The sequence below is a fragment of the Dermochelys coriacea genome, chromosome 10, assembly GCF_009764565.3.
Source record: "Dermochelys coriacea isolate rDerCor1 chromosome 10, rDerCor1.pri.v4, whole genome shotgun sequence".
Lineage (NCBI taxonomy): Eukaryota > Metazoa > Chordata > Testudines > Dermochelyidae > Dermochelys > Dermochelys coriacea.
Window position 1 is genome coordinate 70,548,076 of NC_050077.1, and position 27,476 is coordinate 70,575,551.

A 27,476-nucleotide genomic window follows, 5' to 3' on the forward strand; every position below is an offset into this window, starting at 1 on the left:
CCCTGCCCCTGCTGCCCCAGCCCTATCTCCTTCCTCCAGCTGTGCAGATGTATTTCATCCCTCACCTGCAGCAAAAACTGAACTTCTTGTGGGGAGAAACTGTCAGACTGGCTGGTTTAGGGATTTAGATACATGCCTGCTAGACACCAGGTGGGACTGAGCTCATTTCACAGTCACGTTAGTCTGCATTACCTGCAAACATGGGGGGTGGATGGGGGAAAGCAACTGCAGGGTTAAAGGAATATGGGAATGTTGTATCTACTGCTGGGATCCTTGAGTCTAAGCCTAGGGCCCCCCTGCTTAACAGGCTGTAGGACAGGGATCAGCAACCTTTGGCCCACGGCCCGCCAGGGTAAGCCCCCTAGTTGTTTACCTGCCTCATCCACAGGTTCGGCCGATCGTGGCTCTCACTGGCCGTGATTCGCCGTCTCAGGCCAATGGGGGCTACGGGAAGCAGCGGCCAGCACATCCCTCGGCCCGTGCTGCTTCCCGCAGCCCCCATTGGCCTGGAGCAGCGAATCGCAGCCAGTGGGAGCCGCGGTCAGCCAAACCTGTGGACACAGCAGGTGAACAAACCAGTGGGCCGCGTGCCAAAGGTTGCCAATCCCTGCTGTAGGACATCCAAATGCTCTCTGCTTGTCCAGTGAAACACACTGAGGAGAAGAGGAGGAAACTGTGTATGAGTCCATAGCAGCTGGGATGTGGTATGTGGGACGCAGGGTTAATATTTTCTAGCCCGTCCCTGCTGGGTTCCAGCTCTGTGAGGACATGTATAGGCCGAGATGCACACGCCTAGAGGTGTCTGCATTCACCTGCTGCTCTATGTATATAGTTTGAGAAGTACCTGGGGGTCCTTTGGGAGGAAAGGTGCTGGTGGCTGTTACCTTGCCAAGCAGCACACATGCTTGTAGCTTCTCCCCTCCCCTGCAGCACATCTAGCCCAGGAGAGAGCACATGGCTGCCCGTCAGTCCTTGCTTAATGCAATCCTGCCACCAGATTTAAAGGTGTAGTGATTCCCTGCCTCTGCTGAGTCACCCCTTCTGGCCTCAGCCCCATCGTTCCTGCCAGAGAGGACTTATCACATCTTCCTAAGGGGCAGCGCTTTTGCCCAGAAACTGGGCTGGTTACACCAAAGGTGCATAGCCTCCCACAAACTCTTCAGGCCTTGTGACAGGAGCACTTTGCCATGCCAGTGCAATATTTCCTATGCTCTGCAGGACCAGGGGATAAACTCACCTCCATCCTGCAGGCTTCTGTGTGCTGCCGCCTCCCCGCTGTGCTGGATAAAGCATTTCTGCTCGTATGGAGGAACAAATCCCTCAATTCTCCAGCCCTTTCCTCAGCCCAGACATGATCCTGCCCCATGGAGCTGAGTGGGGACGGATGTGACAGCACCTCACTGACCAGCAGGCCAGATCCAGAGCATCCTTCCTGGAGGAGATGGGGGTGCAAAGATACAACACCTGGTCTCGCCTCCCCATCCCTGACTCCATTTTCCTCTAGCTGCCATGAGAGCCCCTTGCCCAGGAGCAGCCCTGACCTCCTCATTTGCGGTGGAGGAAGGAAGGCTGTTTTCCCCAGAGCTCAGTGCCATGGAAAGCTGGCTCAAGGGAGAGGCTGGCATCCTGGGCAAGCAGCAGCAAACACCCGTGTGGCTCAGTGCTCACCAAGCTGGGTAGCATGAGGAAGTGCTGTGCCACCCAGAGTAAATAAACAGGTACTGAATGAAGGGCTGATGTACTTAACACTGGCTGCTTTGCCCCAGGCTGAGCTGAGGGCAGGGGGACATGTTCTGGGAGGTGACTGACAGGGCCCCAATAATGACTCATGGGTGTAACATAGAAGTTTGATCTGCCTGCGGTGTCTTCGAGGTATTCCCTTGCCATGCACAGGGGCCCTTCCCAGTCTCTCAGGGCAGGCAGAGACAACATCTGAGGGACTCGGGACTTTGACGTTAACACCCTTGCTTGGGTTTCCTGAGCAAAATGCTTCACTTTGCTAAACCAGGAGCTAACAGTGAGAGTGGCCCAGTCCCGACAGCTCGTCGCGCTCAGAAGCAGCAGCGCTTTGCTCTCTGACAAAGCCTCGCTCCTGCTAATTAAACGGCTGCAACCTAGCATATGCTGCAACAATGTATCCTCTTTTACAGCTAGCCAATCGGAACGAGCTCGATTTCACTCATGCACACCTAGGGTGGGACTCCTTAGCACCTGACTAGCCAGTTTAAAATACGATGTGGTAGCACCGATGGGCAGGGTGGGAGGCTGACCAGCTATGGGGGATGGAAAGCCAGACAGTGAGGCGGGCAGCAGAGAGGGTGGCAGGAGCTGATGGGGATGGAAATAGGAGCTGACACAGGGAGGATCTAAAACATTGTATAAAATGGCCAGATGGGGGGTGCTGTGTGCACAACACCTCACGGCTTGGCGGAGATGCCCTGGCACTTGCAGCAGGGGGCTGTCAGCTGGGATAGACACAGCTGCGTTAGGACTGCAATGGAAAAGGTGCAGACTAGGCAGGTGGTGAGGTCTTCCCTAGTCAAGGAGCATTTATCCGTGTCACGTTCACATCCAGCCCCGAGAGCTTTCGGCAAACTCTAAGGTGACACACCAGCACCAGGTGAGGACTCTGCCGCTGTCTGAGTCAACACCGTTCCTCTGTGTGTCCCCTAAGGAGCCCCAGGACCTCAGGGCGTGTTTGGGGTGGTGCCTGGTGCAAATGATCTCCGTGGAAACCTTTGAGCAAATTCAGGTGTTAGTATTATTTTGAACTCCTGTGGGGGGTGGACATGGTGATACAAGAGGTGTCATAGGGGCCTCCTTTCCTTAGATGAGAAGGTTTCAATTGTTCTGGGTTTAGCTGGCATCAGAAGATTAGTGGGGGCGGGTGAGATGCCTTCTCTCTCCAGCAATAGGTAACCAAAGCCAGTTTCCTGTGCTGTTCCACCTGAGTATAGCACTGGGAGCAGTGCCAAATGCCGCCAGCCAGCCAGCAGTGCTTCTGGGGGAAGCACTCCCAGGAGTGGGACATGCAGTTCTTTCAGGGATAGGGGGAGGGACTGTGCCCCGGAACACAGACTGTGACAGACACCAGCCTTTGGGTCACTTGAGGAGGGGAAAGCATGCACGTCCCATAGGCAAGGCAGCTGGGGGATGAGCCATTTCTCTGGAACAAACCAGCTGTGGTGTATAGTGGGGGAAGGGAAGGAGGCAGGTATGTGGAGGGTGAACTGGGTGCATGAGGACGGGGAGGCACAGCATCTGCAACCAGAAAAAGCCGACTCCTGCAAGCTCTGTTGATAGGAAATTCCACCTGAGAGGACACGGTACAATACAGGGCCAGGACTCCAGGTCACCCATCCCTGTTTGGCACAAGATCAGCGAGACGTCAAAGGCAAATGAAAATTACTTTGGTGTTTGAGCAAGTCACAGGGGAGAGGGCAAGATCTTCCAAGGCCTGCAGGCAACTCCAGGTATTTCAGTGAAACAAAGGGAAAAGGACCCCTTGGTGGGAGTGTGCAATAGTCATTACAGTTGCAGAAGTGTGACACGTCAAAGGCAAATGAAAATTACTTTGGTGTTTGAGCAAGTCACAGGGGAGAGGGCAAGATCTTCCAAGGCCTGCAGGCAACTCCAGGTATTTCAGTGAAACAAAGGGAAAAGGACCCCTTGGTGGGAGTGTGCAATAGTCATTACAGTTGCAGAAGTGTGACAAACTGATCTTGAGGATTTCAGATACAAATCCCTCAAAGAGGCTTGCAGGTCCCAACCCAAGGAAGTATCTCAGGCTGGCAGCTTCCTCTTTAGGTTGTGTCCTAATCAACAAGCGCATGTAAGATTCATGTTAAATTCATGAGTGCCACCGATCCAACGCCCATGGAGCAACGGCCATGCCACACCAAGCTGGGAGGCATGCAGGTGTCTGCCAAGGCGGGAGAGACGATGAGGCTGAGACTCCAAACTAGTTTTGCCTTGTTTAATAAACTGGATGTGCCCTGAAGGCCAAAGGCTATGCCACTGATAAACCCCTTCTAGGTTTGTCTTGTCCCAAGCTAAGGCAAATGGGACGCAAAATACCTGCCATTCTCAGATGGGGAGGTCTAGCTTCCTAGGGAAACTCACCTGGATTGCTGATCCCATCCTGGTGTCTGAGTCCTCCCTGGTTCACAGCAGCTTCCCTGTGCGCTCGAGCCATTGTCTCATGGGCAAACAGGGATCATTCAGCCGGCTGACCCCTTTACAACTGGCCTGAGCCCCTGTGCAAGCCATCCGGCGGGAGTTACCTGGTGAGTGGCAGCTCAGTAGAGTCTGCACAGATAGACAACTGTTTCCAAGGCTGCATGAGGGACACAGCCACAAATCTGTTTTGAACAGTGGTTCTCAACCAGGGGTCCAAGGCCCCCTGGGGGGCAGCGAGCAGGGCCAGCATCAGACTCACTGGGGCTCAGGGCAGAAAGCCAAAGCCCTGCTGCATGGGGTTGAAGCTCAGGCCTTGAGCCCCGCCACCCGAGGCTGAAGCTGAAGCCTGAGCAATGTAGCTTTGTGGGGGCTCCTGTGGCATGAGGCCCCAGGCAATTGCCCTGGTTGCTACCCACTAATGCCAGCCCTGGCTTTTTATATGCAGAAAAGCCATTATTGTGACACAGTTGGGCTGTGGATTTTTTATAGCATATGTGGGGCGGGGGCTCAGAAAGAAAAAGGTTGAGAACCCCCGGTTTAGAACATTTCCATTACTAATACAGGTGTTATAGTTAAAACAAAGAAGCCTAGAGACTAGCCCAGTTGCCTCTAAGGATTGTCTTTCAGAAAAGGGTTTATTTATGAAAACCACGTGTCCAACCAGTGTTAGTCCAAGGTTGGCCATGTCTACACTACAAGCCATGCTTACTAACTCTCATCGTGCTAGTGCAAGTATATGTACCTGAGCTGGGAATTACATCCCTAGCTCATAGTGTAGGGGTAGCCACTGTGCCTACACTGAGCTATTTGTTAAAATCTCCCATGGTGACATTAGCCCCAGTGTGGCTCTGTGGTAGTGGCAATGAGGGCCAATTAGTGTAGATAGGGCAGTGGCATTTTTTCTGTGTCACCTCTGCTTAGAGCAGGTCTAGGTGGTTGAAAGCCTGAGGGATGGTTTTCATTAGCGTTTCCATCCTTGATACCACAGTGGAACTAACCTGGTTTGTGCAGTGGTGGAAGGTGCTCACAAAATAGCAGCAGACAGAGTGAACAGTGGGAAATTCTCTCTTTGGCCCTAGAGATGGTTCCTCCTGGGTAGGGTTGAAAAATGTGGGCAGGGAGGAAGATGTGTATAACTGATCTAGGGGTGCCCATTTCTAGGGCTGTTAATTCAACCATGTTCAGCGGCAGCACTAAAATTCACTGGAATTTAAAATCAGCTGGTGAAATTCCCTGGAGGATGAATCATCTGTTCTGAGTGCGGGGATGAAAGATTCTTCAGTGTAGACAGTATTCCAGCGGCCATACTCTTTCTGCAGTAAACAGAGAAGGTTGCTAAATGACAACAAACTAAAACCCAAGTACTTAATTGTAATGTAATAAAAAGTTAAGGGCATCATGACTCCTACTCTGCCCATGTAAGACGCAAACACGTTACTCTTCTCAAGGGCAAACAAAGTACAAAGCTTTCCTTAGATTGTAAACCCTTTGGGATGGGGGGCTGGTCTTTTTGTTCTGAGTCTGTACGGTTCCTAGCACAATAGGGTCCTGACCCATGAGTAGGGCTCCTTCATGCTACCACAATACAGATAAATAATAATAAAATAATATAATTAATATCTCAACCCCTTAACTATGACTTTTGGGCCTTATTTTATGTATTATTTCTCACGATCTTGATTTTTGTCTAAATATTTTCGTTAAAGTGGGAAATGTCAGTTAATATTATTTAATTGGCAATAGACACATATTTATTGCTTCTTTCTTTTCTTTTTAGAATGGTGTTGGATATGTAGCCTAATAGGGGAAAGTGTGTATCCAGTGTATTTATGGTAAAATTTGTGTGTACACAGATTGGCCTTTGAGATCTATATGGGCTGGATCCTCGACTGGTATCAATCAGCAGAGCTTTGTTGGAGCAAGTGGAACTATGCTGACTTACACCAGCAGCGGATCTGGCCCTGTAGCTCGTCTGTATGGATTTTCCTAGGTTTTTCCGAAAAAAACAAAAAAAAAAGCCAGAGTCTGGCACAGTGTGACTGGATCCCATCCACACCCGCATTCCCCCACACCTTGGTAGAGCTTGTGAAGTGCACAGTAACTGAAACCAGGACTCCTGCAGAGCCTTGCTTCATTCAAGGCCTGATCTGACTCCCATTGAAGTCAATGGAAAGAATCCCATTGGCCTCAGTGGGAGCTGGATCAGACTCTCGTTCCACTCAAGACGTGCACTTTCACTAGATGGCAAACTAGCCACAAAAACGCAGCTGGCCTTCCCTCTGAACACTGGGAAAAGGGCTGGAAAATCCATTGTAAGTGTCAGCGCCTAGACCGGACTCCACATGATTTAGCTGCACAATGTTTTCCTTTCTCTGAGCTAGCCCATTCTCTAAGCCAAGCTGACCGTGCCCAAGCATATAAACAACAAATATGCTATGCTGTTATGCAATATTCTGCACACTGTGTAGTACAGACATTGACATATCTGAGCAATATGGAATGTTTACCCATTCCATTCCACAGTGGCAGAGTGCAGCACACGCTGGTTTGCTTGTGGGATCCCCCTGGGCACTGGTGGAGGGAACTGGTCCTCGTTGTCCTCTTCTTACTCTGGGGCTCAGGAGGCTTTTGCACATGTGGTTTTTATGGTTTAATTTATAACTGTGCTAAGTTTCACTTTATATTGTTGAGGCTGATCGTTATCAGAAAGAAACCAGCAGTGCTGACGTCCACTCCAGGTTTATCACATCAAGAATTCCTCTCTAGAGGCTCATTTTCCTACCAGAACGTATGGAGTGGAGTCTGAGCTGTCATGCCCTGAGTACCAGGCTTATTTAGTACAAGTGTCCGGTAAAGCGGCTATGCACCTCCAGTCAGATGAAGGTTCACTTTCGATTAAGAAAACAATGAAACAAAGAATGAAAATCTCTGGGTGAAATCCTGACTCCATTGAAGTCAATGGGAGTTTTGCCATTGACTTCACTGCAGACAGGATTTCACCCTCCATTGAAGTGGAGCAGAGTGTGTGCCTCCTCTCTGTCCATCTGTTCTCTCTTGTCCTGTACTTAGATTGTAAGCCCCTAGGGGCAAGGACTGTCTTTTTGTTTGCTGTTTGTACAGCGCCTAGCACAATGAGGTCCTGGTCCGTGACTGGGATTCATTTGTATGTGCTATGATAATACAAATAATGGCTGCTAACAATAATAGTTCCCAGAGCAGGAAGGAGCAGAGCAGTCAGTGACACTGGGTTCTGACCCAGCATAGACAGGTTGTTGAGCAAAAAATTATCAAAATTTTTGTTTTTTTAAATGAAAAGGGGTTTGTTAGTAAACCAAAAGTGTGCATGGAAAATGTTAATTCTGATTCAAAGTCTCTGGTGTTTTTTTTTTTTTTTGTTAAAAAATGGAGATTGAAAACAAAAAAATGTGTTGGTAGATGTTTGTGCTTTACAGCTTAGGTTATTTTTATACAAGTGTTTTGTTTTCAAAACTGAATATTTTTACTGAAATGACAATCAATGATGTTTACTGAGAGGGCTTTCCAAACACTGATGGTTTTCCTCAAAGCCAAACTATTTTACCAAAAAGCATTTCCAAAAAATGAAGGTTTTTCATTTTTCAGTTTGTTTTTTAAATGTTTGTGCAAAATTTAAAATGAATTTTTTTTTCAAAATTTCTCCTGAAAAATCATTGGTATTTCTGACCTAGGGGTATTACCAAGTTCCTAAGCTGCAGGAGTCCCTGCCCCCCCCCCCCGAATGGTAATAATGAATTCTCCTCCCTAACACAGCTTTCCAGGATGTCCATGTGATGATCTTCGTGGGTTTTGGCTTCCTGATGACATTCCTCCAGCGCTATGGCTTTGGAGCTGTTGGCTTCAACTTCCTCCTTGCCGCCTTCGGGATCCAGTGGGCTCTCCTGATGCAGGGCTGGTTCCATTCTTTCGAGAATGGAAAGATACTCATTGGAGTGGAAAAGTAAGAGGGTTTGGGACTGATGGAAGCCATCTCCAGCTGGACAGTGGAGATGCAGGGAGGGAGGGGACCAAGCAGCCTGGAGCTTCTGCCCCTGCTCTGTGTGGAGAAAGGGTGCTCCAGATCATATTACATCTTCTGCCCTGCCTGCTATTAAAGACCCCATGGAGCCTGTTTCATAAGAAAAGGTCTTTGGTCTCAATTCCCCTTCCCCTCCTCAACTGTGCAGGGCGTTGTGTATCTCTGACTGGGTTCCACCCTCCATTCCAGGGGTGGCTGGCTCTGGTGGATGGTGAGGAAGGAGCCAGGTAAGACCAACCACCTGAGACCAAATCTCACAGGCCCCAGGCCAAGCTCCAAGTGTCAGGGCCATTGTTTGTCCTCAGTCTTGGGACTTTCATTGCTCAGGTCCTTTTGGACAAACAGCCTCATATCTGATGAAACTTCATTATGCCATTCTCCACATGCTAAGGACTAGGGTGTTACCTTCACAAAACTCTCTGTTACACACATTCTAGGACACCCACCTTTACCCTTCCATGGGTTCAAGGCGTAACCCGGTTAATTTAGGCACTCCACCCTTTCCCAGTTCTTAGGACTCCGGATATAAGGCACCCACCTTTACCCTAAATTTGTTGCCTGCACATTCTAGGACATTCCACCTCTACCTAGTTCCTAGGAATCAAGGCTTCTACCTCTACCTAGTTTCTAGGGCTCAAGGCATATAACCCAGTTGATTTAGGCACCCCCACCCTTTCCAGTTCCTAGGTCTCCAGGCGAAAGGCACCTAACTTTACCCCTCTGTGGGCTCCGAGTTCTACTCCTCCGTGGGCTCTGGGTAAACACCCATTCCCTGTGGACTGAGAGCAAACAGCCATTCCTTGTGGACTCAGGGCTTAATCTTTTGCGGGTTTACAGGGTCTTCCACCAGTGAAAGAGTCTTACACAGTAATATCCTACTTAACCTCTATTTATTAACAATCACCAACACAGAATGCCCATGCTAAGCATACAATGTTCACCACTCCCAACAAGGCAGACAAACTTAACCTGATCCTGACTGGCCAGCAGGAAATCTGGGGTCTCCAGTTTCTGCATGGTGTAATTAGCAGGATGTTGTGGTCTGGCAGCTCAGATCTTGGGGCTATGTCCTGGAGATGGTTCTCAAGAACTTCCTTTTGGATCCAGTTTAAATAGTGAAACTTGAGTCCTGCTTAGCTGTATCTTAATCATTTAACTAAAATATTACTAAACAATTTTCTAACCAATCCTAACATATTGTAAAACAATCCTTTAACCAATCATACCCCACCACCTCAACTGATTTACACCCAGCAAAATTTGTTATGCAACAGACAAACAATCAAAGAACCAGACAGAGACCATACAGATAAACAATAGAGAAGTAGGGATTTCACAACCACAACTCATTGATAAGTTGCCAGACAGGACGCCATCAAACAAAGTTTTCTTTAACCATCTTAAGATTTGCAAAAAGAAAAGGAGTACTTGTGGCACCTTAGAGACTAACAAATTTATTAGAGCATAAGCTTTCGTGAGCTACAGCTCACTTCATCGGATGCATTTGGTGGAAAAAACAGAGGAGAGATTTATATACACACACACAGAGAACATGAAACAATGGGTTTATCATACACACTGTAAGGAGAGTGATCACTTAAGATAAGCCATCACCAACAGCAGGGCCCTGCTGTTGGTGATGGCTTATCTTAAGTGATCACTCTCCTTACAGTGTGTATGATAAACCCATTGTTTCATGTTCTCTGTGTGTGTGTATATAAATCTCTCCTCTGTTTTTTCCACCAAATGCATCCGATGAAGTGAGCTGTAGCTCACGAAAGCTTATGCTCTAATAAATTTGTTAGTCTCTAAGGTGCCACAAGTACTCCTTTTCTTTTTGCGAATACAGACTAACACGGCTGCTACTCTAAAACATCTTAAGATTTGTTTCTTTATCTGGTGATGATGTGTACTATTAGGACAGGATCGCCTTCTTAACAGCCCGATAGTACATTGTTTTAATGTAATTTAGATAGAATGTGAAGATGCGACTTTCTGTTTCTGCTCCTGGCTGCTGCTCTCCTCATATGGCTGTAGACAAAGGCCTCAGACCTTACAATATGGCTACAGGAAAAGGCTTTATCCTTACAAGGGGTCTCTGAACTTCCCACTGGGAGCTCCTCTAGGGACCCCAGTGAAGAGAGACCCATAACTCATCTCACCCTTAGCCATGCATATACCAAGTACAGCGACAGCAATTAACCATTGGAACAGTTTACCCAGGGTCGTGGGGGATTCTTCATCACTGGCCATTTTTAAATCAAGACTGGATGTTTTTCTAATAGATCTGCTCTAGGAGTTATTGTGGGGAAGTTCTGTGGCCTGTGTTAGAAAGGAGGTCAGACCAGATGATCACAATGGTCGCTTCTGGACTTCCATCTATGAATCTATGCTGCTACCGCCCAGCAGGAGGGGGATGCAAAAGTGGTACTGTCCCTTAAAGGGACAGTGTTCTAATCACACCCACCAAGTGGGGTGCTGGTGGGGAAGCCAGGATGAGGTTCATGTCCTGGCAAGATTGAGACTCTCTAGATTTGTGAGTGGTAGAGGGGGAGGATCTTCATTACTAACCTGCAGGTTGTTTTCTCCCATCCCCTGCTCCCCAGCCTGATCAATGCAGATTTCTGCGTTGGTTCTGTCTGCATCGCCTTTGGGGCCATCCTGGGCAAAACCAGCCCTGTGCAGCTGCTCATCCTGACGTTGTTTCAAGTCACGCTCTTTGCTGTGAATGAGTACATCCTCATCAGCCTGCTCCATGTAAGGATCCTCTTCAGTCAGAAAAATCGGCTGTCTCCTGCCCTTCCTCTCTGGCAGTGCAAACAGGGTGTCAGAGCCAGGTAGAGGGGATGCAGGTCGAGAGTGAGGTGCAGCAGCAGAGCTGTCTGTAGGCTATTGTACAGTGCCTGGCTCCAGTCAGGTCCATCAGCTCCTTGTTTGGCTAAACACACAGGGTTAATTCCAGCCACAACAATTCAAGCAGAAATGTAAAAAGATTCCAAACGCATCAATGAGCAAACAGCCCGGGCTACTTCTCCCACCCTTTGGCTTCTCTCCTACCTTAGTCTGGGAATGGGATATCTCCTAGGGTTCTGCAAGCAGAAGTGGTGACTTGAGAGCAAGGGATCCCCTCTGGTGGGGCTTTCCTAAGACAGCCAGGGAGCCTCCACACAGAGGGCCTGATGCTCTCTTTGGGTATGTCTACACTGCAGAAAACCCTAGCAGCAGCAAGTCTCAGAGCCTGGGCTCCAGCCACTTCGGGAACATCTACACTGTTATTTATAGCCTGTAGTGCAAGCCCAAGTCAGTTGACCTGGACTCTGAGACTCGCTGCCGCAGGGTTTTTTCTTGTGGTGTAGCCAGACCCTTTATGGCTGCACAGTATTTCCCTCTAGGCTCCTTCCCTTGCTGTAATATTTCTTTGGCTGAAGAAAATCAGAGCACACCATAAAGTGAAGACCTGTCTGGTAAAGGAGCCGCAGGGCCTCTGGCAGCATATGAGAGATTTTTGCTCTGGTGGAGGAAAAGAGATTTGTTCTGAAAGGGGAACCCATTCACCTCAATCCTAAGTGCAGGTGGGGTCAAAACTGGGGTGGGGGTGGAGGTGGGATACCTCAAATGCAGAGAAATAATAATCCCTAGGTTTTATATATTACTTTTCATCTATAGATCTCAAAGCACTTTACAAAGGAGGTGAGCAACACTATTCCCATTTTACAGATGGGGAAAGTGAGGCACAGAGATGTGACATGACATGTGCCCAAGGGCACACAGCAGGCCAATGACAGAGTCAGGACTAGAACCTAGGACTGCTGGTCTCCAGAGTCCCAGTCCAGTGCTCTAGGCACCAGGGCAACAATTTCATGTTTTAAAATAAAATTATAGTACACTTAAATCCTCCACTGTTGGAAGCCCAAATGCACAGGGGCATCTGAAAGCGAACAAGTGAAACTGATCAGCCCAGCTGAATGAAACACAGAACATCAGTCACCACAGGGAAACTGGGTTCTTTGAGGTGCCAAATGTCACTAACCTAGGTATGCAGTGCTGTTGTAGCCGTGTCGGTCCCAAGCTATTGGAGAGACAAGGTGGGTGAGGTCATATCTTTTATTGGACCAACTTCTGTTTGAGAGAGAGACAAGTGTTCGAGCTACACTAAGCTCTGCTTCAGATCAACTTCTTCAGACCTGAAGAAGAGCTCTTGGTAAGCTCACAAGCTTGTCTCTTTCACCAACAAAAGTTGGCCCAACAAAAGATATTGCCTCACCCACCTTTTCTCACTTACGTAGGTGGCCTTAGTAAACCAGCAGAGGGAATGCAGGGAGGGGCAGGGGTGGTTAGTACATGCTCATAAGCAAGGAAGGGTATTCTTGTTTGAATATGTGATGATTATCTTTACTGTATCCCTTTCAACTCTCATCTCTGGAATTCCCTCCAGTCTCATTAGTGAATAATTTAAGTATCCAGACTGAAGCTTGTGTGTGGGGGTGGAAGTTCAACCCTTTTCGTTTTGGGGAACTGCCCATTATTTCCATCTGCATAGTTGTTCCTCCTGACACCAGTGCTCTGGGTGAACTTAGCTAGGGAGAATGCCTTTGGAAAGCTCCCTTCCAGGAGAGTTCATCTCAGCAGCTGCATGTGTATCTTGAGGCAGAAGAAAAGGATGGAAAACAACAAGCACAAGTGTGGGAGGCAGCAGCAGTGAAGGGAAGAGGGGAGGAAAGTAAGAGCTGAGGAGAGAGATGACGGGTTCATTGCTCATGGTGGCCAGATCCTGATTACTCCCGTCCCCTGAAGTTCTGGGGTGTTTGCAACTCGAGTTCTGAGTCAGCCCCTTAGAGAGATAAGGGCCAGCTGGGAAGTTTGGATCCAGATCTGAGCATTGCCAATGGGTCTGCAGTTCTGGTTCTGCCCATCTCTGCTAATGGCCTTTACTGGGAGTTTTGTGGCTTTTTAATATTTGTTCTAAAAGCCCCAGGTTTCAAGGGGCAATAAACTCTATTTAAAAGTCCTGTTCTTTGTCTGCCCTTTACCTGCCCACGCTGGGACTGCCACCTCAGGGTAGTTCTATTCTGGGATGCTGTTGGAACCCATGCACCATGGAGTCACATGATGGAGGGGCCAGAAATGCCCCTTTGCCATGATGCCTTCCACAGAGGAGGCTAATTGGAAGGATGTGGCTGAGATGTTCTGCCTGCCAGTCGGAGGGACCAGGAGCATTTCTGTTCCCCTCCTGTAGTGACCCAGCATAGGCTGGACGGACAGACAGTTGATTGGCCAGAATACTCCCCACATGTGAATTTTCCTCTGCTCTGTGTCCACAGGTTAAAGATGCTGGTGGATCCATGACCATTCATACCTTTGGAGCCTATTTTGGCCTGACAGTGACCAGAATTCTGTACCGGCCCAACCTGGAACAGAGTAAAGACAAGCAAGGCTCTGTGTACCACTCCGATCTCTTTGCTATGATCGGTGAGTTAACTGTGGACTTGGAGACTTCATGAAAGCTGTGCTGGGTCCCTCCTACATCTCACAGGCTGTGTGAAACCAGACTGGAGCCAGTGCCCTAGTGGTAAAAAACTGTGTATCCCATTTCCCAATCCTGACATCTCAGAGCTGGCCAGTCCCCCCCAATCCTCTGCCCTGGGGCTGGATAAGATTAGAACTAGTGCCCTAGAATTGTAAGGCTCCATGTGCCATTCCCAGACACCCCAGAGCCCTGTACTTCCAGCCTAGGGGCTGCCTGGAACTGGTGCTATGAGGTGAGAGGCTCCATGTCCATTCTGAGACACCCCAGAGCCCACCAGTCCCCACATCCTAGGGTCCAATTGGAACTGGTGTTGTGGGGTGAGAGGCTCCATGTGCCATTCCCAGCACCCCAGAGCCAGACAGTCCCCCCAGCCTGGGGTCCGACCAGAATTGGTGCCCTAGAAATGAAAAGCTCCGTGTGCTATTGCAGCTTTGAGTTCATAGTTGGAGCATTTTGGGAAGAGGGAAGACTTGGCCATGGAGGCGGAGCTGAGGGTTTGGGGCACAGCCGGCTTTCGCCTCCTTGCCATATAACTACCATCTCTTGTGGTTTCTTTTTAACCCCCCTTCACCTTGCTGCTCCCTGTTTTCCTTCCCCTCCCTCCTACTCCTCCCCCTCACTGTCCCACTCCTGCCCCTCCTCTCCCAGGTACCCTGTACCTGTGGATGTACTGGCCCAGCTTTAACTCAGCTGTTTCAAACCATGGGGATGCGCAGCACCGAGCCACCATTAACACCTACTGCTCACTGGCCTCCTGTGTCCTCACCACCGTGGCCTTCTCCAGCCTGCTGCAGAAGAAAGGCAAGCTCGACATGGTAAGCACGGACCAGAGACACCTGCTGTGCCCTCTCCTGGCTCATGGATGACTGAATGGCCAGGCAGTCTGATTGGGGCTGCTTCCTTTGCTGAGTGTGCCCTGGATTTCATGAGGTGCGGAGGCTAGGAGCTCTCGATGCAACAGCAGCTTGAGCCATGTTAAGGGAATGAATTGTTTTGCAAAGCTCTGTCATGAAGACCACGTGCAGTTTCCATGCATCAGCAGGTATGTGAGCATGCATGGGCAAATGGAGGAGCAGATATGATCACCTGTGTGCCGGCGGCTCCATAGGATGGCAAAGCCATGCAGACACCTGTGCTGCAGAGCCGGTGTGAATGGTCCCATGGTGGTGGGCATGTTCCAGGGTTGAACTGTACGGTGTCATGAACGCATATGGTGTTAGGTGTGTGCGCGTGTGAGGGAGTGGGGCCCATACAGTGACGTGTGTGTCTGAGCAGGGTGTGTGCTCGTGTATGGGAGAGACAGCAGGCCCCATACAGTGCTGTGCTTGTGCCAGCACCAAGCTTTGGGAATGTCTGTGCAGCAATGCACATGTGCCTATGCAGTGTTTTGTTTCTACTACATGAAAATGATGCCCCAGCCCATCAGCTGTTGACATTTCATCTTCAATCTCCTTCCATTCATGAAACTGTTGGTGGTCAAAAATCTCTGGCTTCAGGCAAATCCAGTCATTGGGAATTTGCGATGGGCAGGGAGCCAATCCCAATGCAAAGGAAAATGAGCCCAGATCTTCATTTTCTCTGAGAACATTTTCTCCCCTGCTTTTCTCCTTGGTTGGCTTGAAATGTTGCCACTAACGGATTTAATGGATCTCTTGTCCCAAAGCCGAAGTGGTAAGACGTGTGCGTTATTTGCACAGGTTCATATCCAGAATGCAACGCTGGCTGGTGGCGTGGCTGTGGGGACCAGCGCGGAGATGATGCTGACTCCATACGGATCCCTCATTGTTGGATTCCTCTGTGGCATCGTGTCCACTGTTGGGTTCATCTACCTCATGGTAAGTGCTGCTCAGAGGAATTCCAGTCTCTTGCCCCTTAGTTCGGGAGAGGAAATAATCAATCAATCTCTCTCTCTCTCCCTCCCTCCCTCCCTCCAGCCATTCCTGGAGTCCAAGCTGAACATCCAGGACACCTGCGGCATCCACAACCTACATGCCATGCCGGGGCTTATTGGGGGGATCGTGGGGGCTGTCACCGCAGCCGCAGCCACTGAAGAGGTGTATGGAAAGGAAGGGTAAAATGTCTTAAATTTCTCCCATGGCGATGGGATGGGTTATGGGCTACCATGTGTGTTGCGGGGGAGGGAGATGAGTCAGTGGCAGCAGCTGAGTTTGCCCTTACAGATATGCATCCTGAGTGGTTCTGGGCCTGTAGGGCTGAGTCAGGCTTGGAGGATTGCAGCCTCTTCCAGCTGCCCCCTTTTGGGAGCCCTATAACTCCAAGGCCCACCTTCATTCTGGAGGACTCTGAGCAGGGGTAGCTGGGTTCATGAAGGGGCATATCTTTATCTCTGTTGCTTCCTTTTCTGGGTCAAACTCCAGGATAAACCGTGAAGGTCTGGAAGCCACCCCGGGTCTCGTTGTTTTTGGACCCTTCTAGTTTGCAGCCTGTTGGTCCAGACTGAGGCCTCTGGGGGGTGGGAATGGGCTGGAAAAGAAGGAATAAAAGCAAAGAAGCTGGGCTATGTTGCTACCATCTCCCCACTCTTCGATGGGAATGTGTCCTCTCAGTGCCAGGGAGATGGTTTGAAGGGGCTGTGAATGCAGCTCCCCCGTCCTCCACAGCGCGGACTCCCTGACTCAGAGGAGTGTCTTTCTGACAGCTGGTCTCATCATTTCCCTTCCTCACAGGCTCATCAGTGCCTTTGATTTCACGGGTGACTACAAGGATTGGACGCCCACTGTCCAAGGGGGCTTCCAGGCAGCTGGCATTTTCGTGTCCCTGGCCATGGCCTTGGCTGGGGGGGCCATTGTGGGTGAGTGGGCGGGGTGCAGGGAATGGAGGAGAAGGCCCAGGTCCAGGCTGTGGTGGTAGAGTGGCCAGCTTAGCCATTCAAATTGCTCACACCCTGGCTTACAGGAAGGGTCCATCTCCTGGGCTAGAAGACCCTTCTGCTCCCACATGCAGCCTCTGAAATTGAGATGAGCCCTAAGGCTTGCAAACATGTGGCATACCAAGGACTATTTTGTTCCCCACTGGCCCTATCACAACAACCCCTTAATACCTCTCCCACCCCAGCATCGCAGGAAGTCCTATCTCCAAAAGAGGCACTTCCCGATGTAATGATGTCATGTGGGAAATATTGATTGGTTGAAACTATGATGTCTTTTCCAAAAGTACTGTCCTCTGGAGGTGGGCCTTCCTTGTGTGGTTGCGCTGTGCTGCGCTGTGCCCTGTAGGTCCCCAGCAGAATAGGCAGATCCTGGCTCTGGCACATCGTCCACCACGAGATACACTGGGATAAGGCACATCTTTGACAGCCTGGGGCAGGGAATTGCCCAGATGTTCTGCAGCCTCATCTGCCGCTCCATCCCCTTTTTAACAGGCAGGATGAGACTTTGGGGCATGTTTTGAACCAAAATGGGGGCTGGAAAATAGCAGCAAGAACTAGGAAGACTGCAATGAATGGGGAACATAACAATTTTAGAGGATCAGTTCTGTATCCCAAACAGAGCTGAGCATTTCCATGGAAAACAGGCCAGGGCTTGTGAGGTCCCCAAGGCTTCTGCTTCCAGCTGAACTCCCCCAAGTCCAGAAGGGGAGAGGAAATAGACCAGCAAATGTAGAACCCTGAATCTCAGCAGCCTGAGTCCTTGGGTTGGTTTGGAAGTGGCTGTTCATTTGGGGTTCTCTCTGAGTGGGGTTGGGTCCAACTTAGAGGTTCATTTGGGGCTGTCTCTGATTGGGTCTGGTTCAGTTTGTGGCTGGGTTGGGTTAGATGTGAGTCTGGTTTGATTCAGTGCTGAGCTAAGGGTGAGCTCTAGTTCTAATTTTTTCTGCCTTTGATTGGCTGCCCCGGGTGTTACACTTGCGGTCAGGTGCTCTGCATTTCCCCATTTGATGTTTTGCTGAGATCATCCTGGGGGTGGTTGGTTGGGGTACGGTGGAATTCTAGCCCAAGCCTCTCCTGCTGCCTCCCAGGGATGTCGCTCACTCAGGAGCAGGTCTCCATTCTAGGAAGCACTTTTCTGCTTTCAGCATCTAACAGATAGTAGGAGAGGAGATGGCCCCTTCCCCAGCTGTTTCCCATAGGGTTGCCCACATTGCTATAATGCACCACATGATTGACCCTTTAAAATTACCCCCAGCCTGTGAACTCCACTGAGTTCCCCAAAACAAGATCCCCTGGGCCTGCGGGGCAGGGAGAGTATGAAGGGCCAGGGCTAGACATGCTCAAAATTGACCCAACCTCACTTCACCTACAACACGGAGAGGGAATAGTTTCCCTGATCCCTCCCTCCCCCAGCCGCTCACCCCAGTGGGGCTTGTCCCTGGCCACTTGCCCCGGCCCTGGCCTGCTTGTTTCTCATTGATTGAGGCATTTCCCATCTCTCTCTCTCTGTTTTGTGGCTTTAAGGTGCTATTTTGAAATTGCCGTTCTTGGGGGACCCTGCTGATGAGAACTGCTTTGAGGATGATGTCTACTGGGAGGTGAGCTATGGGGGCTGGTCCTTGTCACTGTGGTCAGGGCAGGGGAGCTTTGGGGCCTGGTGGCCTGTTTGCAGGAAGTGCAGGGGAGGGTGTCACAGTCAGGTGCCCTTCGGCTGATGGGGATTTGGGGCTCGGTGTCCATATGGCTGGGGTAATGGGGTTTGGTGATGGGGGCCGGTGCGTGGCGGAAGGAGGTGTAGGGATCCTATTTGTGGCTTTAGGCCTGAGCTCTGTGGACTGTTTGGGAGTTGTGGTGTGTCACAAGGTGGCGCTATTGTCCGAGACATGGCTGCACCATTGTTTACAGTTTCCCTCCCCAGCTGTGTGGCTATGGCACCCCCCACTGGCAGGAAAGCAGGCTCTGTCGATACCTTCATGACAGGGCATGGGGACCTGATGGAAGTTTCATTGTCTTTGCAGGTGCCTGAGGATGAGGAGAGCGGCCTGTACCACATGCATGACCCCACCCTCAAGCCTGTGACTTCCTAACCCAACTGGGTAGGCAGGGCTGAGATGCATGGGGAGGGCAGGCCTTGAAGAGCCCAAGAGCTGGTCGGGCAGAGGGTGCCCCTAGAGCACTAGCACCCAGCTCTTGGAAGTCTGCATGGATCGGGACTGGTGGATCCTAGTTGCCCTCGTGGCAGCGCACAGGCACAGGGCAGTGGCCAGTGCCATGCACACATGGGCTCATCCATCAGGGATCCACGATAGCGTGCTTGCCTCGTGGCAGAAATGCTGGGCACCGAGACCTCTCTCGTGTGGGTATGGCAGGAAGGGGGTTGGGGAGTGGGTGTATATGGGTGTGCAGTGTGACTGTACTAACTGCCTGTTGTTGGTGTCACAGTAAAGGGCAGGATTTCACCAGGAGAAAGGAAAGGAGAGATGCTAGACGGCCCAGCGCATGTGTCTCAAGCCATGCCCAGCCTAGTGAAACTTTACCCCAAAGGCGACTGCTCAGTCACTAGCCTAGTCGGGGGGGAGGGGTGCGGGTGCCGGGCAGCTGCCAGGGGAATGTGCCAGGTAGCCGGAGGGAGGGAGGGATAGTCTCCATCATCCTGCTGTTAAGAGGTCACAGACAGACCCCTGACCTGCCTCTTCCTCTGGGTTTCCTTTAGGTGGCATTTGGACTCCTCCTCAATCTCTAGCTCTCCAGAGACACTATTGGTGTATTTTGAGAAGGTGTCCTGCGCCAATCCCCATCTGGACACAGACTTTTTGAGAGCTTCTGAAGGCCCCATTTCCTTTCCCACATTCCCCTCTGTGGTGGGATAGCTTGGAAGAGGCCCTGTTTACACTAAGCAACATGCTGGAAAACAGCCAGTGAAGCCATATGTCTTTGCTTACCTGAGAGCACGGGGCCAGAGGTTTGGAACGGACACTGGGGCATCTCCCTTAGCACTGCCACAGGGCAGCAGCAGTGGGAGGGGGCTTAGCACCTATGGGGGGAGTTGTTTTACTAGTTGCTTGTTGGGTGGGATCTCTCAGGTTTCAAGTTCCCAGATTTCACGCTGGAACAATTTAGCTGGTGCTATGTCTGGGCCCAGAGTTAACTGGGCTCCATGACACCTTGGATGCTCGGGATTGTGGAGGGTGAAGAGCCAATAATAATGGATCCAGTTTGGGGGTAAGAGAAGCCTGTCCTTGCAGCTGGGGGTGCTGTTACACTTAGAGGAGATAATCGTACTTGGCACATATGCAGCGCTTTGCAATCGTTAATAATTAACCCTCCCAACACCCCCGTGAAGTGGGTAAGCATCATTACTCCTATTTGGCAGATGGGGAACAAGGGGCACAAGGAAAGAAAGTGACTTGCTTAAGAGATTAGAACCCAGGAGTCTGGGTGCCTACCTCCTTTCTCAGTTCCTTTGCGATGCTGACTCAAAACAAATGTTTGCTTTCTTGGCCTGACCACCGGGTCCCTGACTCCTGGAACTTGGCTGCCCTTCTCTTTCCCTCCTCTTTGTCATTAGCTCTTGCTCCTTGGACGTGTGAATAAAAACCACTGTGTTGTTGTTTCCAGCTGTGTGCTCTGTTGGGTAATGAGTAGGGTTACCAGATAGTAACTGTGAAAAAACGGGACGGGGGGGGGGAGTAATAGGCCCCTATATAAGAAAAAGTCCCAAAAAACAGGACTGTCCCTTTACTAGGGTGACGAGATGTCCTATTTTTAATGAGCAGTGAGAGTCAGGGGGGACTCTGGCCATTGCCCCATTTCCTCCAGTAGCAATACAAAGGGAGCCATGGTGGGAGGATGCTGGGATAAAGACAGCTTCACTTGCAACGTGATTGGTTCATGGGAATTTTTCAGCTTTCAATGGAAGCTTTGGTGTGGGGGAAGAGGGCGGGTTAATCCCTATCTGTGTTGCACAGAGCCCCATGCTACCAGCCTCCTCTCTGAGCCAGCGCAATCAAGGGGCTGATCAGGCCAACAGCCCCCTCCTGCCACTCCACTGGGGCGGGGAACGGGAATGCTGCTGGTGAAAACAAAGGAGAGAGCATCTAAAATCTAAGGACATGGGGTGAGGGGAGGCAGTTGGCCTATGGGCCCAGCACCGTGTTCCTGAAATACATTTCAATCCATCTTTTCCCAGGTGCTGAACACCCCCTCTCCTCAACACCCTGTGGAATTGGGGAGCTGGGAAGCTCCACACCTCAGGGACTCAGGCCCACATGGTCTGGTTTCAGACTTACCGCAGACACATGGCGTGTTTTGAACACCATGGGCTGACAATGCTGTTGTGCCTGGGACATATTAAGGCCCAGCTGCTTAGAGCTGAGCACTTACATGGGTTCAGATTTCCCAGAGAGCTCAGGTCCCATTTTAGGCACCAGAATAAAGGGCCAGATTTGCCAAATTGCTCAGCAGGTGGGGTGCTGGGCCTTTTTGGAAATCTGGCCCCGATGGCAAATGCTGAGCACTTGAAAATCAGGCCCATCTGTGCTCACATTCCCAGCCAGTGCCCATATCGGTGACTGGTTTGAGGTCTGGCTGGGCTTTTGGGTGCACAGCTGTACTCGCTGCATGTGAAATCACAATAACCATGCACGCAGATATCACACCTACATGGTTCTGATGATCTGGGCCTAGGAGTGCCTTGTGGATCATTGGTGTACTGCCTCTGCTTCTCCAAACTGCTGGTGTTTGGGTCCAAATGGTGTTGTGCTGGCTGCTTGGTGGAAATATTTTTGCTGCATGTTGATCCCTTGCAAAAATGGGTCACTTTGCTCTGCCAGTCTGAGCAGAACTGCTGCCTCTTTTGTCCCCATTCCCATATTCTCCAGGCTGCAGTGACCGGGCCTCCATCACTCTCCTGGGGAAGCTGTTTCACTGCCCAGTCACTGACTATTTGGAACTTTTCCCTCATTGTTGGTTTCAGGCCATTTCTCCGTGCCTATCCCCTCTCTTGGGACAGATCATTCCCTTCTGTCTAGATGGTTATGCTGGAGGGTCCTGAGCCATCAGAGTCCAAGATACAGAATGTGGATCCCTTTCCCATATTAATAATACCTAGCTCTTGTACGTTGCTTTTCATTGGTAGAGCTGAAAGTGCTTTACAAAGGAGGGCAATATCATTATCCCCATTTTACAGATGGGGAAACCAAGGCACAGAGGGGGGAAGTGATTTGACCCAGGTCACTCAGCAAAGCCAAGAACAGACCCCAAGTCTCCTGAGTTTCAGTCCAGTGCTCAAGTCACTCAACCTTCTCCCATCCGTCAAGCACATAAGTGCAAAGAGAGGAATTTGGAGGCAGGGGAGAAAACCCGTTCTGGAGCCAGTGTATTTCTCAGGGTAAAATATGAGGAACAGAGAAGGAAAAGGAAAGAAAGGTGGTGGGAGGGGTGATGGGGTCTCTTCTCTATGTCTCTCTGTAATTCTCACACCTGTGGGGGGGAGGTGAGAGTAGCTATTCATGCCCCCTTGGGATGTGACACCCTCATTTTCCATGCTGGGTAAAGACAAAAACCCTTTACAACATGTTTCTGGAATTTGTCAGCAGCTGCCAGCGGCAGCATGTTAATTAAATGTCGGCAAAGATGGAAGCAAGAGGCCCTGCTCTAATTGGACAGTTTGCTTGGTGGAACTGAAAAACATTGTGACAAAGGAGGAGGCTCTGAAATGCTGTGTTCCCGGGTCGAGGAAACCCAGCACCAGGAGATGCTCTGGTAGAAATCAGGGTTTGTCTTGGTTTGACCTGAGATGACCCTGCTATTTAAAAAAAAAAAAAAAAAAAAAGGACTGCCATCCTCTGCATTAATGGCCCAAAGTTTGCAGCTTGGAGCACTGTGGCAGTATGGGCCAATACTCGACATGCTTGGGCACAGTAGGGGATTAACAGACTGCTGGGGGGACCCCTGCACGGAGGGCTGGGGTGCTCAAGAGAAGCTCCCAGCCCATATCCCCACACTGCCCAGGACAGGTGGAGGGCCTGGGGCTCCCCACAGCAGCCCAGGCTCCCTGGGCAGCTCTTACCATGTCTTACCCTGGTCTGGCTCTGGGTTCTGGCCTGGCCGGGGGCAGGGCCTTGTGGGAGGAAGAGGAGGAGCAAGGAACAGGGCCTCCTGGTGAAGAGGGTGTGAGGAGCCCAAATATTCTTTGTGTCCAGGGCCCCAATAAGTCTTAATCCACCTCTACTTGGACAAGGTGGCAAAAACTAAGGGGTGGGCTGCTGTGGGGCAGTTTGGATCTTTAAAAGGGGAGCTCTTCCTGACACTCTCCCCACCCAAAGGCCCTGAGTCAGAGTCTCCATTGCATGCACCTTAGAGCAGTGCAAAGGGAATGTGAAACATGATCAGATCCAAGTGGCAGGGTTTTGCCCTGGTGGACATGATGGCACAATGTGCAGGGCAGTAAAGACTCAAACCCTTGTGACGAGGCTGGTAGCAATCAGCGCCACTCTTGGGTCAACTGGAGAGAGGGAGATGAGGTGCCCCTGCCTCTGGGGTCCAGCTGGCTGAATTGGCAGGGATCCTAGCCCTCTCCACCCCCATGCCTGTAGGGAGCCAAGGACAGACCTTGGGAGCGTCAGTCTTTTGTGCTAATAATTCTATTAATGTGATAAAAAGCCATTCCAGTATTGTGAAGTAGTTCCTTCCCTGCTTAACTAACTGACCTGGTGGCTTGGGGATCTTACTGAATTGTCCATAAGAACAGCCATACTGGGTCAGACCAAAAGTCCATCTAGCCCAGTGTCCTGTCTTCCTACAGTGGCCAATGCCAGGTGCTTCAGAGGGAATGAACAGAACAGGTAATCATCGAGTGATCCATCCCTGGCACACAGAGGCTAGGGATACCATACTAATAGCCACTGATGGACCTATCCTCCATAAATTTATCTAGTTCTTTTTTGAAACCTGTTATAGTTTTGGCCTTCACAACATCCCTTGGCAAATAATTCCACAGGTTGACTGTGTGCTGTGTGAAGAAATACTTCCTTTGTTTTAAACCTGCTGCCTATTAATTTCATTTGGTGATCCCTAGTTCTTGTGTTATGAGGAGTAAATAAAACTTCCTTATTTACCTTCTCCATACCAGTCATGATTTTATAGACCTCTACCATATAGAATCATAGAATATCAGGGTTGGAAGGGACCTCAGGAGGCCATCTAGTCCAACCCCCTGCTCAAATCCCTAAATGGTCCCCTCAAGGATTGAACTCACAACCCTGGGTTTAGCAGACCAATGCTCAAACCACTGAGCTATCCCTCCCCTTAATCCCTCCTTAATTGTCTCTTTTCCGAGCCAAAAAGTCCCAGTCTTATTAATCTCTCCTCATATGGAAGCTGTTCCATACCCCAAATTATTTTTGTTGTTCTTTTCTGTACCTTTCCCAATTCCAATGTATCTTTTTTGAGAGGGGGCGACCACATCTGCACACGGTATTCAAGATTTTCCTGTGATGCTCTTTGTTTACAGAGCATTTTACTCAAGTCTAGAGTGACCATCCATCCCATTTGTAAAGGGACAGTCCTGTTTTTTGGGACTTTTTCTTAAATAGGCGCCTATTACTCCGCACCCCATGTCCCGTTTTTTCACTGTTGCTATCGGGTAACCCTACTCAAGCCTGGTGAGTTTCACTTTCTATTTTGACTCATGGGGCTTAAGTCTCAGTTTTGCTCACCTCCTTTTTATGCAGCTTTGGCACCATAATGGAGCCTTCAAGGGGGTGGAAATGGCCCCATTAGGAATACCTCCTCCCACCGAGGGCCTTGCCGGGTGGTGTAGAGCAGAGGTAAGTGCTCCCAGTGGGGGATTAGGTCGGGGTATGTCAGGGGCAGGGTGAGGTGCTTAAAGTCACTCTCCGACCCCTGCCCCCAGGGCAGGAAGGGTGTGACTGAGGACTAGGGCTAGGGCACATCCAGGCTCCCAAGCTCTAATTTGGTGCTGTGGTGTTTGGGTTCCTAGTGCTGCAGGGGAAAGATTTAACCTCACCTCCCTCACCCCCAGGAGTGGATTTTAACCATTAAATACAGTGTGCGGTGGCACAGGGCTCCCAGCAACGGGGGGGCCCCAAAACCCAGCAGGGCACAGGCAGGCAGGCTGCCCGCATGCCATGGCCGGTGGCACCGCATGGCTCCTGACTGGGGGGACGTGGCTCCCCACGCTGCCCCCACCCCGAGCAGTGCAGGGAGACCCACCGCCCCCCCCAAGGGGCATGCAGAGATGTGCCAGCAGCAGCAGAGCAGAGCTAAGGTGGCTCCCTGCCCACTCTGCCTCCCTCTGTGCTGCGCCGCTCCTGGAAGTGGCCGGCGTGTCCCTACGGCCCCTGGGAGGGGAGTGTCTCCGTGCGTTGCCCCCACACCGAGCGCCGACTCCACGGCTCCCATTGGCCGAGAACTGCCCCCACCTAGGAGCCACTGCCAGAAGGGTGTGCCGGTCGCTTTGGGAGGTAAGCGCTGCCCCCCTGACTCCTTCCCACACCCCTGCCCCAGCCCAGAGCCTGCACCCTAACTTCCTCCCAGAGCCTGCACCCCTCACCCCTTCCCCCAGCCCAGAGCCTGCACCCCACACCCAAACTTCCTCCCAGAGCCTGCACCCCTCCCCTCTCTCAACCCCTTGCCCCAGCCCAGACCCCGCACCTCACACCCAAACTTCCTCCCAGAGCCTGCACCCCTCCCCTCTCCCAACCCCTTGCCCCAGCCCAGACCCCGCACCTCACACCCAAACTTCCTCCCAGAGCCTGCACCCCTCCTTCCAACCCCTTGCCCCAGCCCAGAGCCAGCACCCCTCACCCCCTCCCATACCCCAATCCCCTGTCCCAGCCCCGACCCTGCACCCCACACCCAAACTTCCTCCCAGAGCCTGCACCCCTCCCCCCAACCCCTTGCCCCAGCCCAGAGCCTGCACCCCAATCCCCTTCCCCAATCAAGATACCTCACTTTATTTTCATTTACTTCCTATTACTTATAACATAGGAGGAGAATGAAGAAAAAAAGAATGAAAAACAGGAGGGAGATAAGAGAGAATGTTCTTTTTCTTTGCTGGGTCCCGAGGGGGGGAACCCGAAAATGAAGCTGCACACAGGGCCCTACTAACTCTAAATCCGCCACTGCTCACCCTGCAACCTGTTTTCACTGGGGAAGGAAACGGCAGGCCTTTCTGCGCACATACCTTCATCTGGGGGAAATCTGCCCGGCAAGAATTCAGAAACCTCTTAGGTGTCGTAAAGTGCCCCCTTTTAAAAAGTGAATTCTAAAATATTCAACCCAAAATATGAGAGTGAGTCTTTTTAATGGGCATGTTGGTTGCCACACCAAAGAGGGAGCTCCCGTGGAGCCAGGGGTCATGGTTCTCAGGTTATTCTGGCTCTATCCTTACCCTGTCTATTTATCTCATCTCTATCAGCTTATCACCATGCAATGGATCTAGTGCTAGTGTCTTCCTGTGCCCTGCCCTGCACAGTCCCCCAGGTCTGCACCATAGGCAGAGCTACTCCTGTCACCTTGCGTTATGCTAGGATTGGGTGTGTTCCCTGCCCCATGCCCTGCTCCAGACTCGGGCTAGCAGGGCTCACACTGGTGCTCTAAAAAAGAGCTTTGTAGATGGTGCAGCTCAGGCTGGAGCTCGGTCTCTCAAGCTGCCCCCCGCCCAGCTTTGGCCAGCCTGAGCCGCACTGGCTATGCAGCTGTTTTCAAAGTGAGTCTGTGGCCCCGGGCTGGGAGGCTCACTCCCAAGGCAGTGCAGACATGTCCTTCCTGGCAGCCCTCTCGCTGCTCCCCAGGCCAGAGGAGATCAGCGGCCAAAAGGTCAAACAGCCCTCATTGGTTTAACAAGGCCACTACCGACGTGTCTCCCTGGGGGGAGAACACTGTGTTCGGACCCTTTGCTGAACTTTATGAGCCTGCCCTGCTCTCTGTGCCTGCGTCTGACAGGCAGACAGAGCCTTGCACATCTCAGCCCCTCCGTCCCTCCAAATACATTTGCTCTGTCCACTCACTTTCAATGAACTGTGTTCCTCCCTGGTGGGACGTTCCCATGCCTGTCCCTGGGAGATGGTGGACTAGGCTCTGTAGATTCCCCCCTTTTGCTTCCCGCTACCCCCAGCAGAGCCTTGGCAAAGAATGTCAGTCTCAAGATGGCGTGTGTGAAGTTCAGTGACAGCCGGCTGGGAGCTTCCCATCGGGGGGCTGGTGAGAGCACAGGGTTGGCCTCTTCAGGAGGGCAGGAGGATATATGGGAAAAGAAGTCATGGAAGGCTTCAGGCCCAGGCTCTTGGGGATTAGGAGGTACCAGTTGGATGGGAAGGATGAAGCCACTGGCCAAAGCTATCCAGACAGGTTCCCATAGGAGCGTGGGCTGGGTGGACAAACCCACGTTCATAGGCTCTAAGGCCCAGCCTGGCAGTTAATCCCCTGGGATCTATGGGCCAAGAAGCAGAAAAGATAAAAACAACTTCTCATGTAAAGATGGGGGCTTCCTCAGGGGAGGCCATTAAATGGCGCTGGAACGGGGCAAGAGGCAAGGGGCAAGGTGGGGAACAGCAGCACTTAATCCTGTGGGGAATAGGCAGGCAGGTGGGTTTAGATCATGTGCCAGCTGCTGAAAGGGCTGCCACAGAGCTACTTACAAGGGCAAGGCCTGTATTCAGCTCACTAGCTCCCCCGGAATAGGAACTCCACTATGCAGCTGTAGGGGGGCGTCTGTCAGGGTGTGCACATGTGTCAGTCACGGTGTGCACATGTGTTTGTCTCAGTGTGTCTGTGCACAGGTGCGTGTGTGTCAGGTTGTG

General features: G+C 51.0%; 1 protein-coding gene across 4 annotated transcripts in view; it reads left to right on the forward strand.

The window, feature by feature from the left end:
- Positions 1-20,263, forward strand: part of RHCG (Rh family C glycoprotein) — a 39,089-nt gene extending 18,826 nt beyond the window's left edge. For all 4 annotated transcript variants that reach the window (XM_038417961.2, XM_038417963.2, XM_038417964.2 and 1 more), the window contains exons 2-11: positions 7,969-8,155; positions 10,840-10,990; positions 13,555-13,702; positions 14,409-14,575; positions 15,458-15,595; positions 15,695-15,831; positions 16,448-16,572; positions 18,175-18,248; positions 18,669-18,746; positions 19,364-20,263. In XM_038417961.2, the coding sequence (XP_038273889.1) occupies positions 7,989-8,155; positions 10,840-10,990; positions 13,555-13,702; positions 14,409-14,575; positions 15,458-15,595; positions 15,695-15,831; positions 16,448-16,572; positions 18,175-18,248; positions 18,669-18,737 (1,176 nt within the window). In that variant the 5' untranslated portion in view covers positions 7,969-7,988 and the 3' untranslated portion in view covers positions 18,738-18,746; positions 19,364-20,263. The remainder of the gene's footprint in view (positions 1-7,968; positions 8,156-10,839; positions 10,991-13,554; positions 13,703-14,408; positions 14,576-15,457; positions 15,596-15,694; positions 15,832-16,447; positions 16,573-18,174; positions 18,249-18,668; positions 18,747-19,363) is intronic.
- Positions 20,264-27,476: the final 7,213 nt, after the last annotated feature.